The sequence below is a fragment of the Trachemys scripta genome, chromosome 6 (genome assembly GCF_013100865.1).
Source record: "Trachemys scripta elegans isolate TJP31775 chromosome 6, CAS_Tse_1.0, whole genome shotgun sequence".
Taxonomy (NCBI): Eukaryota; Metazoa; Chordata; order Testudines; family Emydidae; genus Trachemys; species Trachemys scripta.
In genome coordinates, this window is record NC_048303.1 from 14,348,743 (window position 1) to 14,365,939 (window position 17,197).

At 36.9% G+C, this 17,197-nt stretch overlaps 1 protein-coding gene across 3 annotated transcripts in view; it reads left to right on the plus strand.

The window, feature by feature from the left end:
* SMAD4 (SMAD family member 4) overlaps nt 1-16,840 on the plus strand; it is a 31,889-nt gene extending 15,049 nt beyond the window's left edge. For 2 of the 3 annotated variants that reach the window (XM_034773257.1, XM_034773256.1), the window contains 11 exons: nt 1,726-2,094; nt 3,066-3,240; nt 3,683-3,712; nt 5,619-5,831; nt 7,138-7,257; nt 7,404-7,517; nt 9,138-9,188; nt 10,180-10,363; nt 11,595-11,763; nt 13,048-13,186; nt 15,458-16,840. In XM_034773257.1, coding sequence (XP_034629148.1) covers nt 1,846-2,094; nt 3,066-3,240; nt 3,683-3,712; nt 5,619-5,831; nt 7,138-7,257; nt 7,404-7,517; nt 9,138-9,188; nt 10,180-10,363; nt 11,595-11,763; nt 13,048-13,186; nt 15,458-15,669 — 1,656 coding nt within the window. In that variant the 5' untranslated portion in view covers nt 1,726-1,845 and the 3' untranslated portion in view covers nt 15,670-16,840. Of the gene's footprint in view, nt 1-1,725; nt 2,095-3,065; nt 3,241-3,682; nt 3,713-5,618; nt 5,832-7,137; nt 7,258-7,403; nt 7,518-9,137; nt 9,189-10,179; nt 10,364-11,594; nt 11,764-12,461; nt 12,550-13,047; nt 13,187-15,457 lie in introns of those variants that run through there. The other variant, XR_004646086.1, reaches the window with a different exon arrangement.
* The last annotated feature ends 357 nt before the right edge of the window (nt 16,841-17,197 follow it).

The following is a 17,197-nucleotide window of genomic DNA, read 5'->3' on the forward strand; positions in this document are numbered from 1 at the left end:
CATTCCAGAATGATGTTTGCTTATTTTGCAACAGCGTTACACTGTTGACTCATATTTAGCTAATTGAACTAACCTTGTTATCTCTAGCCTGACTCACTCTTGCTTGCATATTTATACCTACCTCTGGAAATTTCCACTACATGCATCCGAAGAAGTGGGTATTCACCCACGAAAGCTCATGCTCCAATATGTCTGTTAGTCTATAAGGTGCCACAGGACTCTTTGCTGCTTTTACAGATCCAGATTAACTCGGCCACCCCTTTGATATTTAGCTTGTGATCCACTATGACCCCCGATCCCTTTTCGCAGTACTCCTTCCTAGGCAGTCATTTCCCATTTTGTATGTGTGCAACAGATTGTTCCTTCCTAAGAGGAGTACTTTGCATTTGTCCTTACTGAATTTCATCCTATTTACTTCAAACCATTTCTCCAGTTTGTCCAAATCATTTTGAATTTTAATCCTATCCTCCAAAGGACTTGCAACCCCTCCCAGCTTGGTATCGTCCACAAACTTTATAGGTGTACACTCTATGCCACTCTAAGCCATTATCTAAATTATTGATGAAGATATTGAACAGAAACAGACCCAGAACAGATACCTGCGGGACCCCACTCGTTATGCCCTTCCAGCACGACTGTGAACCACTGATAACTACTCTCTGGGACCGATTTTCCAACCAGTTATGCACCCACCTTATAGGAGCTCCATCTAGGTTGCATTTCCCTAGTTTGTTTATGAGAAGGTCATGCGAGACAGTATCAAAAGCCTTACTAAAGTCAAGATATACCACATCTACCACTTCCCCCCCATCCACAAGGCTTGTTACTCCTTCAAAGAAAGCTATCCAGTTGGTTTGACACGATTTGTTCTTGACAAATCCATGCTGACTGTTATTTATCCCATTATTATCTTCTAGGTGTTTGCAAATTGATTGCTTAATTATTTGCTCCATTATCTTTCCGGGTACAGAAGTTAAGCTGACTGGAAGGGACCTCAGGAGATCATCTAGTCCAAAGCAGGACTCTTGTAGACATAGGTTATAGAAAATATAGTAGCACTCACAGGAAGGAAACCTTGTCTGTAAATTGCGTACATACTTGATACATCAACTTTCTAATAGTAGTATCTCAATTTTTTTTAACGATTTCTTTAACTTGGGGCAATTTATTCTTTTTCACTAAAAAGCTACCAGTAGCCTAGCAGCTACTAACGGTGGAAATTTTAATTCCAACAATTTGCAATATTTGCTTACAGATCACAATCCAGTACACTTTAATAATGGACATGTCTACCACATACACATAAAATCACTTGTTTCTGAACAATTTTTCCAACATTTATACCCACCCAGTCTGTCTTTTGTTTAATCTTACTGATATGAGGTACTACAAATCAGTCTTTCTGGCCCTCTTTTTTTCAAATCCGAGCCCACTCACCCAGGATTATTTGTCTACTCAGCTCCTTTTCTCATAAAATAATATATAGATATGATCATTTTGTTGTCAAAACTGATTAGATTTTTTTTTTGTTTCTAATAAAACTTTTTGTATAGCAGTTTCTTTAGAAACTTGAAACATAGTGCCAAGGTACTGGTTCAGTTAAAGTTAGTTTTGATACACTGTTAAATTATCTAGTGCTTTGATAACATATTTGTCACCTCCAAGCTGTGATGTATTAATGCTTTATGAAAACTCTTCTACAATAGGTGTATTTTTCTTCTCTAGGTTTGCCCAAGACCCTATGTGCCTGACATTTTCTTTGATCATCTCTTGTTCGCTAGCCTGAAAATACAGCTTTAAAAAGGATTCCAGACATATTTGATCTGCCAGAAAAAGCTGTTCCAAATGGACAATATGTCTATTACTAACACACCAACAAGTAATGATGCTTGTCTGAGCATTGTTCACAGCTTGATGTGCCATCGGCAAGGTGGAGAGAGTGAAACTTTTGCAAAACGAGCAATTGAAAGCTTAGTTAAAAAGCTAAAGGAGAAAAAAGATGAATTGGATTCTTTGATTACAGCTATAACTACAAATGGAGCTCATCCTAGTAAATGTGTTACGATACAGAGAACATTGGATGGAAGGCTTCAGGTTAGTCCAAATACAGACCCAGATATTTTTTCTACGTATGCTAGTTGAGTGGTAGCAAAAGTGGGTGTAATAGGCTTGGTGTGCACCAAAGAGGAAGATTTGCTCTATGGCATAATTTTCCCCACCGCGGAGGCGATGGAAACCCATGTGCAAACATAGTTTGTTGGGTTTGCCCCTATAACATTTACCATTTTTCTACAAATACCTCTGTTTTTTCAAATGTACATGCCACAAGTTACATAGAAAGACAGGCCTGGTCCCCACTAAGCCCCCACTTCGGACTAAGGTACGCAAATTCGGCTACGTTAATAACGTAGCTGAATTCGAAGTACCTTAGTCCGAACTTACCGCGGGTCCAGACGCGGCAGGAAGGCTCCCCCGTCGATGCCGCGTACTCCTCTTGGCGAGCTGGAGTACCGGCGTCGACGGCGAGCACTTCCGGGATCGATTTATCGCGTCTTAACCAGACGCGATAAATCGATCCCAGAACATCGATTGCCTGCCGCCGGACCCTCCGGTAAGTGAAGACGTACCCACAGTTTCACATCCTGCTAAGGTGTTAACTTTTTAATATAGAGATAAAATTCTACAGTTTCTCCCATAATTTTTATCTATAGACTTCTGGGAGGCTATGATTTGCAATTTCATATAAGTTGTGAATTCCCACCACTTTTGTTGTGTTGGCCATTTTATTTCCAATATTGCCTGTCACATTCTTATATTTTCTCCTGGGAATAATCACATTAGTTTAAATATCCATTGGGATGTCTCTTTGGATTCTTTTTATTGGATCCAGAGTTTTGGAGGATAAGTATTTTTCTAAACATGGCAGGAGAAATTTTTAGTGAATGGTACCTGCTCAGTTCTAGCCAACCTTATTCTGTTAGTGGGAAATGAGTGAAAGTCATTTAAGAAAAAAAATTTTTTTTTTCTTAACTTTCCCAGTCGACTTTTGTGTCTTTAACTTTCAGGTGGCTGGTCGTAAAGGGTTCCCTCACGTGATCTATGCTCGTCTTTGGAGATGGCCTGATCTTCACAAAAATGAACTCAAGCATGTTAAATATTGTCAGTATGCTTTTGACCTAAAATGTGACAGTGTCTGTGTGAATCCTTACCATTATGAGCGAGTAGTGTCACCTGGCATTGGTAAGTAGCATGTCGATTAAAGAGGAACAGTGGAAGTAAAGTGTAAATATTTTTTCCTTATGTTCTAGAAAATGTAGACCTAAATAAAAATGTGAGTGCATAATGACATACTTAAAGACCAAGTATATTTGGAATTACTTTTACCTTGTATTTAGTGGAAATAGTTACTGAAATTTAGCTTTGGAATAAACTTGACGCATAGGGATGAAATTTGCAGTTGCTGTTACAGCTTTTCGGAACTGAATATCAAGTGGTATTTAGTTCATGTAAACTGTAGGGGAGTGATTTTAGATTGCTGAGATATCACAGAAATATGCGTAGTGTGTGTACTCACTAACCTCAAATTTCTGTTAGTTTGTGTATATGTTTACAATGCCTCATGAATTCATAAGCTTATGAATGCATTTCATGGTTTTTAAAGATTCCTTTTTCTTTTTAAAAGATCTTTCAGGACTGACATTGCAGAGTTCTGGTAAGTAGTTAATTGTTTATAATTGATAAAGATTTCTAAGTAAAAAGAACTCGATTGCATTTTAAATAGCATATTCACAAATGTTCTCACATGCTGAGAGGGGGAGGGAAAGCAAGGATAGAAATGCACTTATTTCTCTAGTTAGGAGACCTTTCAAAATAGTGGTATGTGAAGCAATCTGGTGTGTGCATCAAAAAAGTTATAGCCTAAGCTTTCAACTCACCTTTCATTGTTGCTCTAGTTTCACTCATTTGTAACTTTCCAAAGACTCTGATTTGGGATCAGAGCAAGCATGGAAAGTTACAAGCCAAAAAAGTTTTTGGTTTTTGTTTGAACAGAATAAGTCTGGCAGTATAATATATTTACCACCTGAGTGAGATGATAGGAGGAAAATAGACTTTTCCTGTGTAAAATAGTATTAAAAACTAAGACTGCACAACTAATTCAAACATCTGAACTCTAACTTCAGACTTGTGGCAAGTGTGCTGGAGAATAATCAAATTGGTAAAATGGGGGGGCGGTGTGGGGAAGTATATTGAAAACTTGGAAACAGTTAAACATTTACTTCCAGGTATACACAGAGAAGGAACATGACAGGGTTTTCGTTACTTCTGTAACTGTATTGTGTATGCAACTGATGCACGGAAACTAGGGTTTTTCTTCCCTCTGAAAGGACAGATGTGGTGGGATTTTTTGTTGGTTCAAATGCCTGGAAGTCTTGGGTATAAACTTTAAAAAGAGAAAAAATCAAATCAAATTGCTAAACTTTACAAATTTGAACTTTCAATAGACTAGAGTCCAGGCCAGTTTGCTTTCTACTGCAGGAGTAGAAGCAATTGAAAATTGATTTATGTGCACAGTATCAAGTTTGTACCAAATTTTATAGTATAGTTACTAAATACATGATATGTATTGGTTACATAAGTATATTTTTGTGCTGCTATCTCACTACGGATATGCAACTGATAGAGAACAAAAGGAAAATATTTTAATATCCTTTGACATTTCCTAAACCAAAAACAAACATGGAATTAAACTAAAATTTTTACATTGCATTAAAACATTCAATACAGAATGCAAAAGTTAGTGTTTGTATTATTGTAACTCACCCCACTAGCCACAGAGAATATTTTGGACTAGTAGTTGTTCAATATGAAGTTAAATCTGTAGTGCCTTGCATGCACATGCACACTTCCAATGGGAGTTGCATAAAAGTAGCTCGAGAGCAAGGCTTTTTCTTATGTGCAGCGTTGATGAATTAAGTTTATTGTGAGATATTGCGTGTTTAAAGTTGTAACTTCAATATTGCATTAATGTAAGTTAAAGTGCTTGACGGATAGTGCATTTCCACTTTCTCACCCCCTCCAGCCATACTCTAATGAACAGAAACCAGCATGGTGTTAGTTTCTAAATTATGCATATTCTAAATTGCTATTTCAGAGGCAGCAAATGGAGCTCACCGTTCTTTGGTGTGTTATGCAGTTACTCTTTACACTTCTCAGCTACTGGATGAATTGTTTATTTATTTGTAAACTAGAGAACATGTCCCACAATGTTGTAACAAGGTCTGTGTAGGTCCAAGAATGCAGCTTTAATAGTAAAAAGAAGAACAGGAGTACTTGTGGCACCTTAGAGACTAACAAATTTATTAGAGCATAAGCTTTCGTGGACTACAGCCCACTTCTACAGAAGTCCACGAAAGCTTATGCTCTAATAAATTTGTTAGTCTCTAAGGTGCCACAAGTACTCCTGTTCTTCTTTTTGCGGATACAGACTAACACGGCTGTTACTCTGAAGCTTTAATAGTGTTGTAATTGTTTGGAAATAGAGCTGTTCCATGTATTTACTTATAAATTAGTAAAATACACATGCATGCTTAAGGAGTTAAACCTTTCTTTCTTCATAGCTCCATCAAGTATGTTGGTGAAAGATGAATATGTTCATGACTTCGAGGGACAGTCATTATCTACAGCTGAAGGCCATTCGGTCCAGACCATCCAGCATCCACCAAGTAACAGGGCTTCTACTGAAACTTACAGCACCCCAGCTATGTTAGCTCCTACTGAGTCTAGCACTACCAGCACCACTAACTTTCCCAACATTCCTGTGGCTTCCACAAGTAAGGAACTTAGATTATCTGGAATATAAAATCTGAATACTTGAATGGCACAACCATTTGATCTTCTCTAAAGTGGACATTGCATAGGAAACTTGCTTTTACTTTTATCAAAGTAAATAACACAAAGTGAAGTATTCCAAACCCAGGTGGCCTGTTGATCTCAGATGTTAAAATGAGATTTTACTTGGAGCCTAGAATTGAATCAGTTTTTTCTATTAAGCCCCCCTCCCCCCAACTATTATGCTTACTGAGTTTTCTAAACTATAAAAAACTGATACACACTTCTTGAGAAACCCTTACAAACACTGTTCATTGTTGTGGTGTTTAAGTTATTGACCCCAGTATTGAACAACTGGCGTGGGAATGGAAAATTTCAGTATCCCATTAAATCAGCAGGAGGGATAATAAAACTGGATATATGAAGAAGTATTATCAACCCGTGTACAGAACAGTAGTTCTTAAACTTTCTAAAGCTGAGAGAACACCACCTCTTCTAACTTTTTTGAAAAAAATAATTGGACCACTTGAAAAATAAGCCTGTAAAAATTGCAGACTCTCTTAAAATCCTCATTAACATGTTAGGATGCCATATCTAATTTTTTCTTAAACATTTTTTGTGTATTTAGCCGTGTGGAAGTGCTCAATTCAATCAGTTATCTCATAGCCCTAGAAAATGAAATCCTCTGTACTCAGATCAGGGAGTAGCAGTATGCAAAGATCCTCATGCTACCTCGGCAACATCCCTCATTCCTTGCCTAGAGAAACCATTTGTATTTTGGGTTTTGTATTGCTCCCATCACCATAGTATCATATTGCTCTAGGGGTGTGAAGATAATTTAGTCTCCATTTTCTTTCAGTCTTTGATGCCTCTAGTAAGTCCTTGGAAATCTTATTGAAAATAAGTGTTTCTGGGGCTGAATGAAGCATGTTGCTTTTTCTGTATCTTTCAAGTGAAGCCTTTAGCTTCTTCTCTCTTTTCCCTATATCGAAAATATCCAAAACAAAACATGAGTAAAACAAAGATATGTTTTTGTGTCAGCAAATAAAAATGTGCAGAGCAATCCCAGTCATAAGATATTAAACAAAGTATTCTGTCAGAATAGAAGCAAAATTAGCTAATGCTAAAAGTATCTTACTTGCAGCTTTCTAAGGTTCTTTCCTGAAATAAATATATCCTTAAATTATAGCAGCTTTATTATAATAGCCTTGATAACTGGGATGTGTTTTCCTCAGTAGGATTATGCAGTTTCCCTCTTCTAATAAAATTGTGGAATATTTATGAATGGGAAGTATGTTCTTTTACCAGGTCAGCCAACCAGTATATTGACAGGTAGCCATAGTGATGGACTCTTACAGATTGCTTCAGGGCCTCAGCCAGGAACGCAGCAGAATGGGTTTACAGCTCAGCCAGCTACTTACCATCACAGTGAGTATACAGATCAATGCATTCTTTTTAGTTTTTTTAAAATCCATTAATAAATATTCAGGAGAAATTATAAAAAAAAAAATAGAAATGACATGGGTAAGCTCCCTTAAATGCGAAGTAGCCCAGTCCTGTTTTTCTTCTTTTAGATAGTACAACAACTTGGACTGGAAGTCGAACGGCAGCCTACACACCTACTATTCCTCACCACCAGAATGGACATCTTCAGCATCACCCACCTATGCCCCATCCTGGACATTACTGTAAGCATTTGTGGATTTTCAAATAGCTATACTTTTTATGCTGTCATTGTAGGATAATGGCAGAATCTCTCTCGTGAGCTTTCCCCCCACAAGTGTAAATTCTGTTAATTATAAAACTATAATTACTGTGTATTGTATTCTGACAATTAAATACAAAAGCTCCATGAGAGTTGGTGCACTGTACTTTGCGCTGCATCAAAACAGACGAGCAGATTAAAATTTTAGTTGTGTTTATAATGGCAGCATCCAGTTTTGCAGTTAAAAACCTGTCTGTATTTCCCTTTTCAGCCTCTGTTTATAGAACTTTATAATTTGGCTGTAAATACTTCATTTGACCTTAAGAGTGTTTGTCCAAAAGTAGATTTTGAAATATTTGGCCTTTTTTGGTTCAAGTTCCTGTTTCAGATCCTTTAGAAACATATTAGAGTAAAGTCTCATTTTCTTAACAACTTACAGTACTTAGACAGGCATTTCTTTTAAAGTGTAATTTATGTGCATTAAAATTTAAAAATATTGTAAAAGTTAAAAATAATTGCTGACTGGTCCCACTACAACCCAATTCATGGGAATATTTGGCACATACATTTGCACTTGCTACAAAACAAACCTGAAAATGGATATTTTTAAAGATTCCTTGTTAGCTCTTGGTCTCAAGGCAAAATAGATTGATTTTTGTTTTTCCATGTTGTAATCTAGGAGGTTTGAATGAGATCAGTGGAACCTAAAAGTATAGCAGATTAGATAGTTTATCTAAGAGCAAGGAGTGTGGTAAGAAAAGAACAAAAATTAAAATTAATTTTGCCTGTCCTTCTTTATTATGGAATTCAGTCATCTCTAAACACTGGGATCATTCTGGATTTCTTATTATTGTATTTATAAATTATTCTATTTGCAGTGGTTATGCTCTGCACTTTATTCCTGAGGGGGAGATAAAATCAATTATTGCAATAAATTACTTTGGCAGTTTTCCTGTATCAACAAAGCATATTTTAGACTCTATTATTAAGTTTTATATTACTCCCTTCTACCTGGTTCCCACTCATTCTCCATCTTATTTATCTGAAGTACTGGAGTTCAAAAATACTTCGGGTGCTCAAGTTACTCATAAATGTTTTCAATATTTAGTTGGCTTTCTAATTTAATACTTTGACTTTTCTAAAAATGGATGGTGGTACTCCTGGGCTCTCTCCTTGGCCTCCTGCTCCTCTCACTTTGGGCAACCTCATCCATTGACATCTACCAACTTTGTCATCTTCTCCCAGAAGCCATTGTGCCTTTGTCCACGATGCATATCCCGAACTCATCTGTAAGACGGCACATTTAATCCCTTCTAAAAATGTACTTCTGCTGTGCTGCCTATGAGGAGCATAGCTAATTTATAATAAAAATTAAAACAAATTATTAAGTTAACTATGCTTTGTCAAGACTAAGCTCTCTGCTGACCTCTGTTTTTAGAATGAACTTCTCAGGGCTAGGACCATACCTTCTTCTCTTCTCTGTTTGGAAAGTGCCTAGCACATTGTGGACTCTACCAAAACAAAATACTCAGAAATCCAGAAATCTGTATTTTCATGTAAAATAAACTTCATGCTTTTTTTTTTTTTTTTTTTTTTTAAAAAGGGCCAGTTCACAATGAACTTGCATTCCAGCCTCCTATATCAAATCATCCTGGTAAGTGCATGCTTCTGAAGAGTTGTTCAAAGTATAATGGAAAATTAAATTTATTCCATATGGGCCTGATCCAAAGCCGTGTATCACCTACTTCAAAAGCTGTGCCAAGCATATGTTAGGAAGAAATAATACATTTTGAGATATAAAAATCATTTTTTTTCTCTTTTAATTTTTCCTAAGTTTAAGCAATTGGTGGAATCTAAGCAGGTACAGTTTTGGTGTGAAACCTAGAAAACTAGCCAACTTGCAGATGCAAGGTTGTATGCTAACGTTACAATAATACAGTTTGTTCCATCACACAGGTTACATCATTTGTATGATTTAAACAGTAATTTATTTTTTTTATTCATTGGCCTCTACCACTGAAAGGAAAACTGGCAATGATTGAAAGCTGAATTTAACTGGTGATAAGACAGCAATGTTAATTATAAAAATATGAATTTTTATATAATCTACACTCTTCATAATTAAGTATTGTTTCATAAACATAAGTCTGAAATACTTTTTTCCTTAAGGGTTTTTGTAAAAACTGGAAACCTTTGTGTCTGTCCTATTATGGTAAAAACAGTATTTCTCCTAGTATTTGCAGTGATTCTGTCTTAGTACAGGTTGATTTTTAGGAAATTATCTAGCTGTATATAAAAAGTATAATTAATATGCAAATTCATTGATACTGATGTGCAGTTAGAATAATTAAGTGCAATTGCAAGCTTAAGTTACCATGACCTCATTCCTGCCCAGGTGTTCTGTTCCATCTCTAATGTGCAAAACCTTTACTAGTAAATGCTACATAAAAATTTGAAAGCTGGAGGCAATTTTGTGCTCATTTAAGCTCACTACTGACTTCTTACAGATATATAAAAAATACATGCACGCACTGTTGAAAATTAAATTCCAAGTACAAATGGCAAAAGTTCTAAACCGTTGTCTCTCAGGGTTTTGCTGGATTTTTACTGGCACATTTCAGTCAGTTCTTTGTCTTCTTTTCTAGCTCCGGAGTACTGGTGTTCAATTGCTTACTTTGAAATGGATGTGCAGGTTGGGGAGACATTTAAAGTCCCTTCAAGTTGTCCAGTTGTTACTGTTGATGGATATGTAGACCCTTCTGGAGGCGACCGCTTTTGCCTGGGCCAGCTTTCTAATGTACACAGAACAGAAGCCATTGAAAGAGCAAGGTATTTTGTATGTCTTCTGGAACACCAGACTTTGGTTGTATTTTATATTTATTGTTCAAGCTTTTGGTATATACCTTGCTTTTGAAGGTATAAGTGCCGTTATGTACATTCTGATTAATAAGCTACTACAGCATGTATCTTCCTGGGCCTTTGGGTTCACACTTCAGGTATGTTCATGCATCTGAGCAGTGCATCAGTGGCCTAGGAGTATGCCCCTTGATGTGGCATATTGTTGGTTTATATAATTGTGTTTGAAAGTTGTCATAATTTTAAGAACAGTTTGTGTCCTTGTGCTTGGGGAGAGAAAATTTAATTTATTGAGGGTAAGGGCAAAGATTAGACTAAGTGAAGCACACAGGTTCTTTAGAGCATCATAGGCAAATTGAAAAAAGATATTTGTTTTTCATTCTCACCTCACACTTAAGTTTTGGTAAAGGAGCAGAAAAAGGACCTCAGGAACTCTTTTGATAGTGATTAAACTCCTTTTCCCACGAAACAAACAGGAATACAACAGGACTAAAATAATTCCAAGTGTAATAGTTAATTATCTTAAAATATGGTGCATGTTTGTGACATCACCAAGAGGTCATGTTGCTGTTTTGGAGCATTGCTTTAAAAGATGTGTAGAATGCTATTCTCTAATGCAGGACTGTACACTTGGATGACTTTAGAAGAGCTCTGTGTGGTCTCTTTCACCAACAGAAGATGGGCCAGGAAAAGATTCTACCTCACTCATTTTGTTTCTCTTATGTTTTAATACAGCATGGCTACAGCTATGCTGCAAACAATTTAGGACACTTGTCAGTGTGGATTCTTATTCTGCTGAAATAGTAGGCCCAAGTGTTGTGTTTGCTCAGATACAGTTTTGGAATGCAGGATCTATGTCTCCAATTACTTTAAATGTTCCTTGACCTACATTGCCTATCCATGCTGCTACTCCCATAAAGTTAATGTTACATGTACAATGCAGTGTGCTCATTATACAGTGATATACCTTCATGTTTTGTTGCATAGCTTGCAGTAAGCTGCTGCTGCTAAGACTTCAACAATCCCAATTCTTTGAAAAATAGTAAATTATTCACCTTCTAGGTAAACTATTTTGCAGCCTAGAATTTAGATTATGGTGTAGTGGACTGCTGAGAACTCTTAAGATTTGTGTATGGTTCATTTAACAAGGTTCTAATGTGTAGCTTGTCAACATAAGTACATTGGACCTTTTTCCCTTTTTAAGGTTGCACATAGGTAAAGGGGTGCAGTTGGAATGTAAAGGTGAAGGCGACGTGTGGGTTAGGTGCCTCAGTGACCATGCAGTCTTCGTCCAGAGTTACTACTTGGATAGAGAAGCAGGGCGTGCACCAGGAGATGCAGTTCACAAGATTTACCCAAGTGCATATATAAAGGTTGGTTTGAATATCCTGGATGACAATTGTAGGAAATAACAAATGAATTTGTTCCTTGTAACTGGCAAAGAAATTGTTTTATGAAGTGTTGAAAGAAATGTAAACCAAATAACCTAAATTATTTTTTCCCACTAAAACAAAAACTGTTTTAGCCTCTATTAGGCTAACTGGTGCCCAATGAAGTTTTGTTTATTTTATTGTTGATGAATGGCTTTTTAAATTGGCAGTGTTTATTTAGATGTTATGGAAGCAACCAGCCATTTCATAATTCTGTCACAAGCAATCTTAGCAGTGGTATTGCATTTTAACAGTTTTTGTTTAAATGAGTTAGTACAAAAAGTTGGTTACTCAAGCTTATAATGGTCCAATTGTTTTTCTCATTTTGGAAAAAAAATATTTTGAAATGTAAATATTAAAATCTTGAAAAAATAGCTAATTTTTTAATAAAAGCATCGGCATGGAAATATTGAACCAATGACCCACCAAAAGACAAATTTTTATACAAAATCATACATTTTTTCTGACAGACTTCAGATTTAACCTACATTAAAATTATCATTTTCTTTACATGCATCTCAGGGTAAAATGAGGTTTAAAACCAAACTACTTTGCTGGGCAACATACCCAGGGCACTGGATTTCTTTTGCTCACTGTAAAAAACCCTCAGTCTCTGAGAGCAGAATTCTTGTGTATTTCAGTACCCTGTCTGATCATAAAAAAGCAGTGTGCCCACAAACTGAAACCTAGCTGTTCTAATTTGAGGCCTACCAGCTGTCAGTATTCTGCGTAAGTAAATTGCCATATTTCAACAAGGCTGTGACAAAAGCAGATAGGGACTCTCAAAGTTTAGGAGGATACATCTCTAATTTTTCATTTATATGCCTCGCTTTTTGAAATGAACTATTAAGCCATGACCTTCTCCTGGATTTTGTCAATTTGTGACAGTCTTAGGCCCTGATCCTGCCATTTGATTCACACAAGTAGCCTATTTAGCGCACACAGATTCAATCAGGGCCTCAATGTGTCGGGCTTTTTTGTATAGCTACTAGTGCTCAAATCTTAGAGTCTGTAAAAACAACGGATAGAATTTTTGACCCCTATGTGTTCTAGAAATAAAACATCAGTTGGTAAAAGCTTGCCTGTGTCTAGGGAGACTAAATCTGTGGTGTTACGATTTTTAATTTCTCTTACACATAACAGCAATGATAGCATTGGCTCTTATGAACTCTTTCCCTCAGTGGTTAAGATAAATCTATGTAATGCAGGACTTATATTTTTTTTAAGGTGTTTGATTTACGCCAATGTCATCGTCAGATGCAGCAGCAGGCTGCCACTGCACAAGCTGCAGCCGCTGCCCAGGCTGCAGCAGTAGCTGGAAACATCCCTGGACCAGGATCAGTAGGTGGAATAGCCCCAGCGATCAGTAAGTACATTAAGTAATTTCTTTGCTCTTTTTAAGGAAAAACACCCTAGAGTGAATGGGGACCATATTATCTCTCTGCTTATTCACACTTCAGACTTACTCTTATTTGTCAAGTAAATAAAGCACCTATTTCTGTAGCTTCTTTGCACGCGAAGCTCCCATGGTGAAGTCTGTGGGAATTCCGGGTGTGAACGTGGCTGCAGAATTTCTCTATAAAAGGAGTGTGACAAAGTATGCTGCTTCTGAGGCACAAAGGTCAAACAGTACAACTACTTTCCTCAAAACGAAGTTGTATCTCCACCTCCTAAAACAGAGCTTGAAAAATTTCCCAGAGAGAACTAAATGTACTAGTCAGCTGCAAAAAAATGGGGAAGGGGTGAGAGACTGGGGCCCATCAGTGAGGTCTAGGGGAAACCACCATTTAAGAAGCTTGTTTTGGAGGAAGGTGCTGGGATCTGTCACTGAGCTTGCCCTGTATTTTGCTAAGAGGAAAGATTTTTATTTTAAAATAGGTGCCCAAGTTTAGGCTCCTAAGTCCATATTTAGGCACCTAAATAAGTAGCCAGACTTTGAAAATGCTGGACGCTTACTTAAGCACATCAGTCTTCTCTAGCTTCTGTCTTGCTGTTGGTAAGTAGATATTTCAAGCCATTTCACAGAACATTGAAAATGTTGTGGCCAAAATAATTTAACTTGTTAATATTAACAGAAAGCACCAGTCCTATTTAATGATCACTTGCCATATTCATCTTTTCTTCTGTTTCATTAAACATGAACAAAACAATATAAAAATAAACAGAATAATTTGGGTATGGTGTTTGTTGTTTGTTTTATTTAAATATGGAGTACATTTTTTGTCTTTTTTAAAACAGAAAAAATCTTCCTTGAGAAGGCAACCTGTAGTCTGTACCAGCTTTACGCTGTTGGGAAATGTTTATTGCGACGCTAAATTCACCGAAATAGAGGTTTAAAATGGAAATACAAACCGTTCTCATTAATAGCACATTTCAAATGACAATTATGGCTTTAGGCCCCTCTCTACAAATATTTTAAAGAAATCATGTTAGCAGCAAATAAACTGCAGTAGATGTTGGAGGCAACAGAGGGTCCTGTGGCACCTTTAAGACTAACAGAAGTAAAGCTTTTGTGGGTAAGAACCTCACTTCTTCAGATGCAAGTAATGGAAATCTCCAGAGGCAGGTATAAATCAGTATGGATTCACAGCCATTCAGTTTTTGTTTAATCCTGATCTGATGGTGTCAAATTTGCAAATGAACTGGAGCTCAGCAGTTTCTCAAGAGAAACTTGAGAAACTGAATGGCTATCCAACTACAGAAGCAGTTTCTCCTCCCTTGGTGTTCACGCCTCAACTGCTAGCAGAGCACCTCACCCTCCCTGATTGAACTAACCTCGTTATCTCCATACTGATTTATACCTGCCTCTGGAGATTTCCATTACTTGCATCTGAAGAAGTGAGGTTCTTACCCACGAAAGCTTATGCTCCCAGTACTTCTGTTAGTCTCAAAGGTGCCACAGGACCCTCTGTTGCTTTTCATCTGAAGAAGTGAGGTTCTTACCCACGAAAGCTTCACTTCTGTTAGTCTTAAAGGTGCCACAGGACCCTCTGTTGCTTTTTACAGATTCAGACTAACACGGCTACCCCTCTGATAGATGTTGGTGGTTTCCCAATATCATTTGTACAGTCCTATTAGGTTATCACGTTGAAGTGGAAAACTGAGATTGGCTCCATACATATGCTTGTACATAGAAGCTTCATCTGGATAAATTCCATATACAAAATTGGAAGTCCTTTTTGTTTAATTTGGATTCGTGTCTTTTGGGCCATTTTGAATCAAGATGGCACAGCTGTATATTGGATTGTCAGTACTTTCTCATAAGGCTGACCAGTCTACTGTTCACTTAATTCCAGACGTAAGTATTTCTAGCTGTACTTAACTTTCTGAAATAGGCTTTTAAGACTGGCTTGCATCACATAACTGTTTTCAGGCTAATTGGTTGTATCTGATCGCTTATACAGGTTTACAAAGATACATAGTCACATAAATCAAACAGTAGAGTTGGAAAACCTATGTATCTGTAGCGCAAATCTATAAATGTTGATTGGCATGGTTTGTGGAGAGGGGAGAACTGTGCATGGTGGAACAGCTGAGCAAACGGGTTACTATGTAGAATTGGCTAGGTGTTCCGTAAAACTGGCATGTCTGAGGCAACTAAATACACATGAGCACTTATTCAAAACCTCTTATTTAGGTTTGTCAGCTGCTGCTGGAATCGGTGTAGATGATCTTCGACGCTTATGCATACTCAGGATGAGTTTTGTGAAAGGTTGGGGACCTGATTACCCAAGACAGAGCATCAAAGAAACACCCTGTTGGATTGAAATTCATTTACACCGGGCCCTCCAGCTTCTAGATGAAGTACTTCATACCATGCCTATTGCAGACCCCCAACCTCTGGACTGAGATCCCTCTGCGCATTGCTGTGGGCCATTATATTGTCGGGATGATGGATTGTAAAATACAATTCTGTTTATAACCTGAAGATATATTTTACCTTTGTTCTGCCTAATCTTTTAAAACCAGGTTTTAAAAATGTGTTTGCCTTCTTGCTCTTAGCAGAAAGAAACTGAACATGCAGAAATTGGATTTCAGGTTACTTTTTCAGAACTTTACTGTCACAACAGGTGGCTCAGGGCTTAAAGTAAAGCCCATATGGATACTTTCAAAGGGATTGAACACAGTACTGGTAACTTTGATCTGCTCTATTATGGCAACTTGCTGATAAGCCTCATGAGACCCTTTTGTATGCAGAATACATATATATTTATATCTGAAAATTCTTTCTAATCACCATAAACATTTACCTTAAAACAACTTCAAAGTTACTGAAATCTTGCATTTAATTCTTTTAGGGAACAAATCGCTGGCAACAGAGATTGCTTTATCTTGATGAATATCTTGCTGTGATTTTCCAGATTGAAGGGTACAAACTGCCAAAAATGAGGAATATGTTGTTGGTAATAATTAAAAATAGCCTGGAAAAAGAAATGTTTCTTTTCCTGTACTATATTTTAAAAGGATGTCTTAGATTTTTATTTATATAGGCACACAATTTTTAAAACACTAACAGGAGTGGATACTTTCAGTGCTGGCACTCAGTTTAAATATAACATGAAATATCCAATCTGCAAAATTGCCAATTAAATGACATAATGAATATCCTAATGGCAGGAACATATTTTCTTAACTACTGCTGACTTCAGTGATCTAAATACAAAGGAAAAAAAGTCAGACTTGGCATTTGTCTAAAATGGGTAGCTTGATTGTTTATACTTAATTTGAAAAGTGATAACTTGCATATGTCATTAAATCACGTATATTATGACATCAGTATTTAGGATCCAGTTTTTGTATCTGTTCACCATTTCCACTCAGGGCAAGATGACAAACTTGTTTTTATACCTCTTGGTTATTTTAAGTCTGATGCCATCAATGACCTCATCAATTGGCAACGACTTTGTATAGAGAATTTAAAGTAGAAAAACTTGCAAATGTATTGACTGTACGACAGTTACAATATGTATGCTTTCTCTCTAGTTAATAGTATAAATAAAATTCTGAAAACCCCAATTTATACAATTTGTATTTTGTTTGCTTATATTAAATATTTTTTCTTCTCTTTGAGTCCACTAATCTAGAGTGAGTGGTCACTTTCCCTTGAAAGATCATCAGCAGCCAATAGCATTAAGATTTATGGAACTTCCACCCTAAATTTTGATTTTTTTCATGAGGGCTCTTCTAGCTTTTCTTTCTTTTCTGTACTTGTTGAGATGTAGCAAGAGGAGTTGTTTCTTAGCGACTGGGCATGGCATTTGTGCGGGGAATTGGAACTTGAAGAAATGGCCCAGAACTACTGAGTGCAAATCCAGTGCTGCATTCAAACACTGTTAATTCAGTCTGCCTGCATTGTTGTGTTGAGCCAATCTAATAG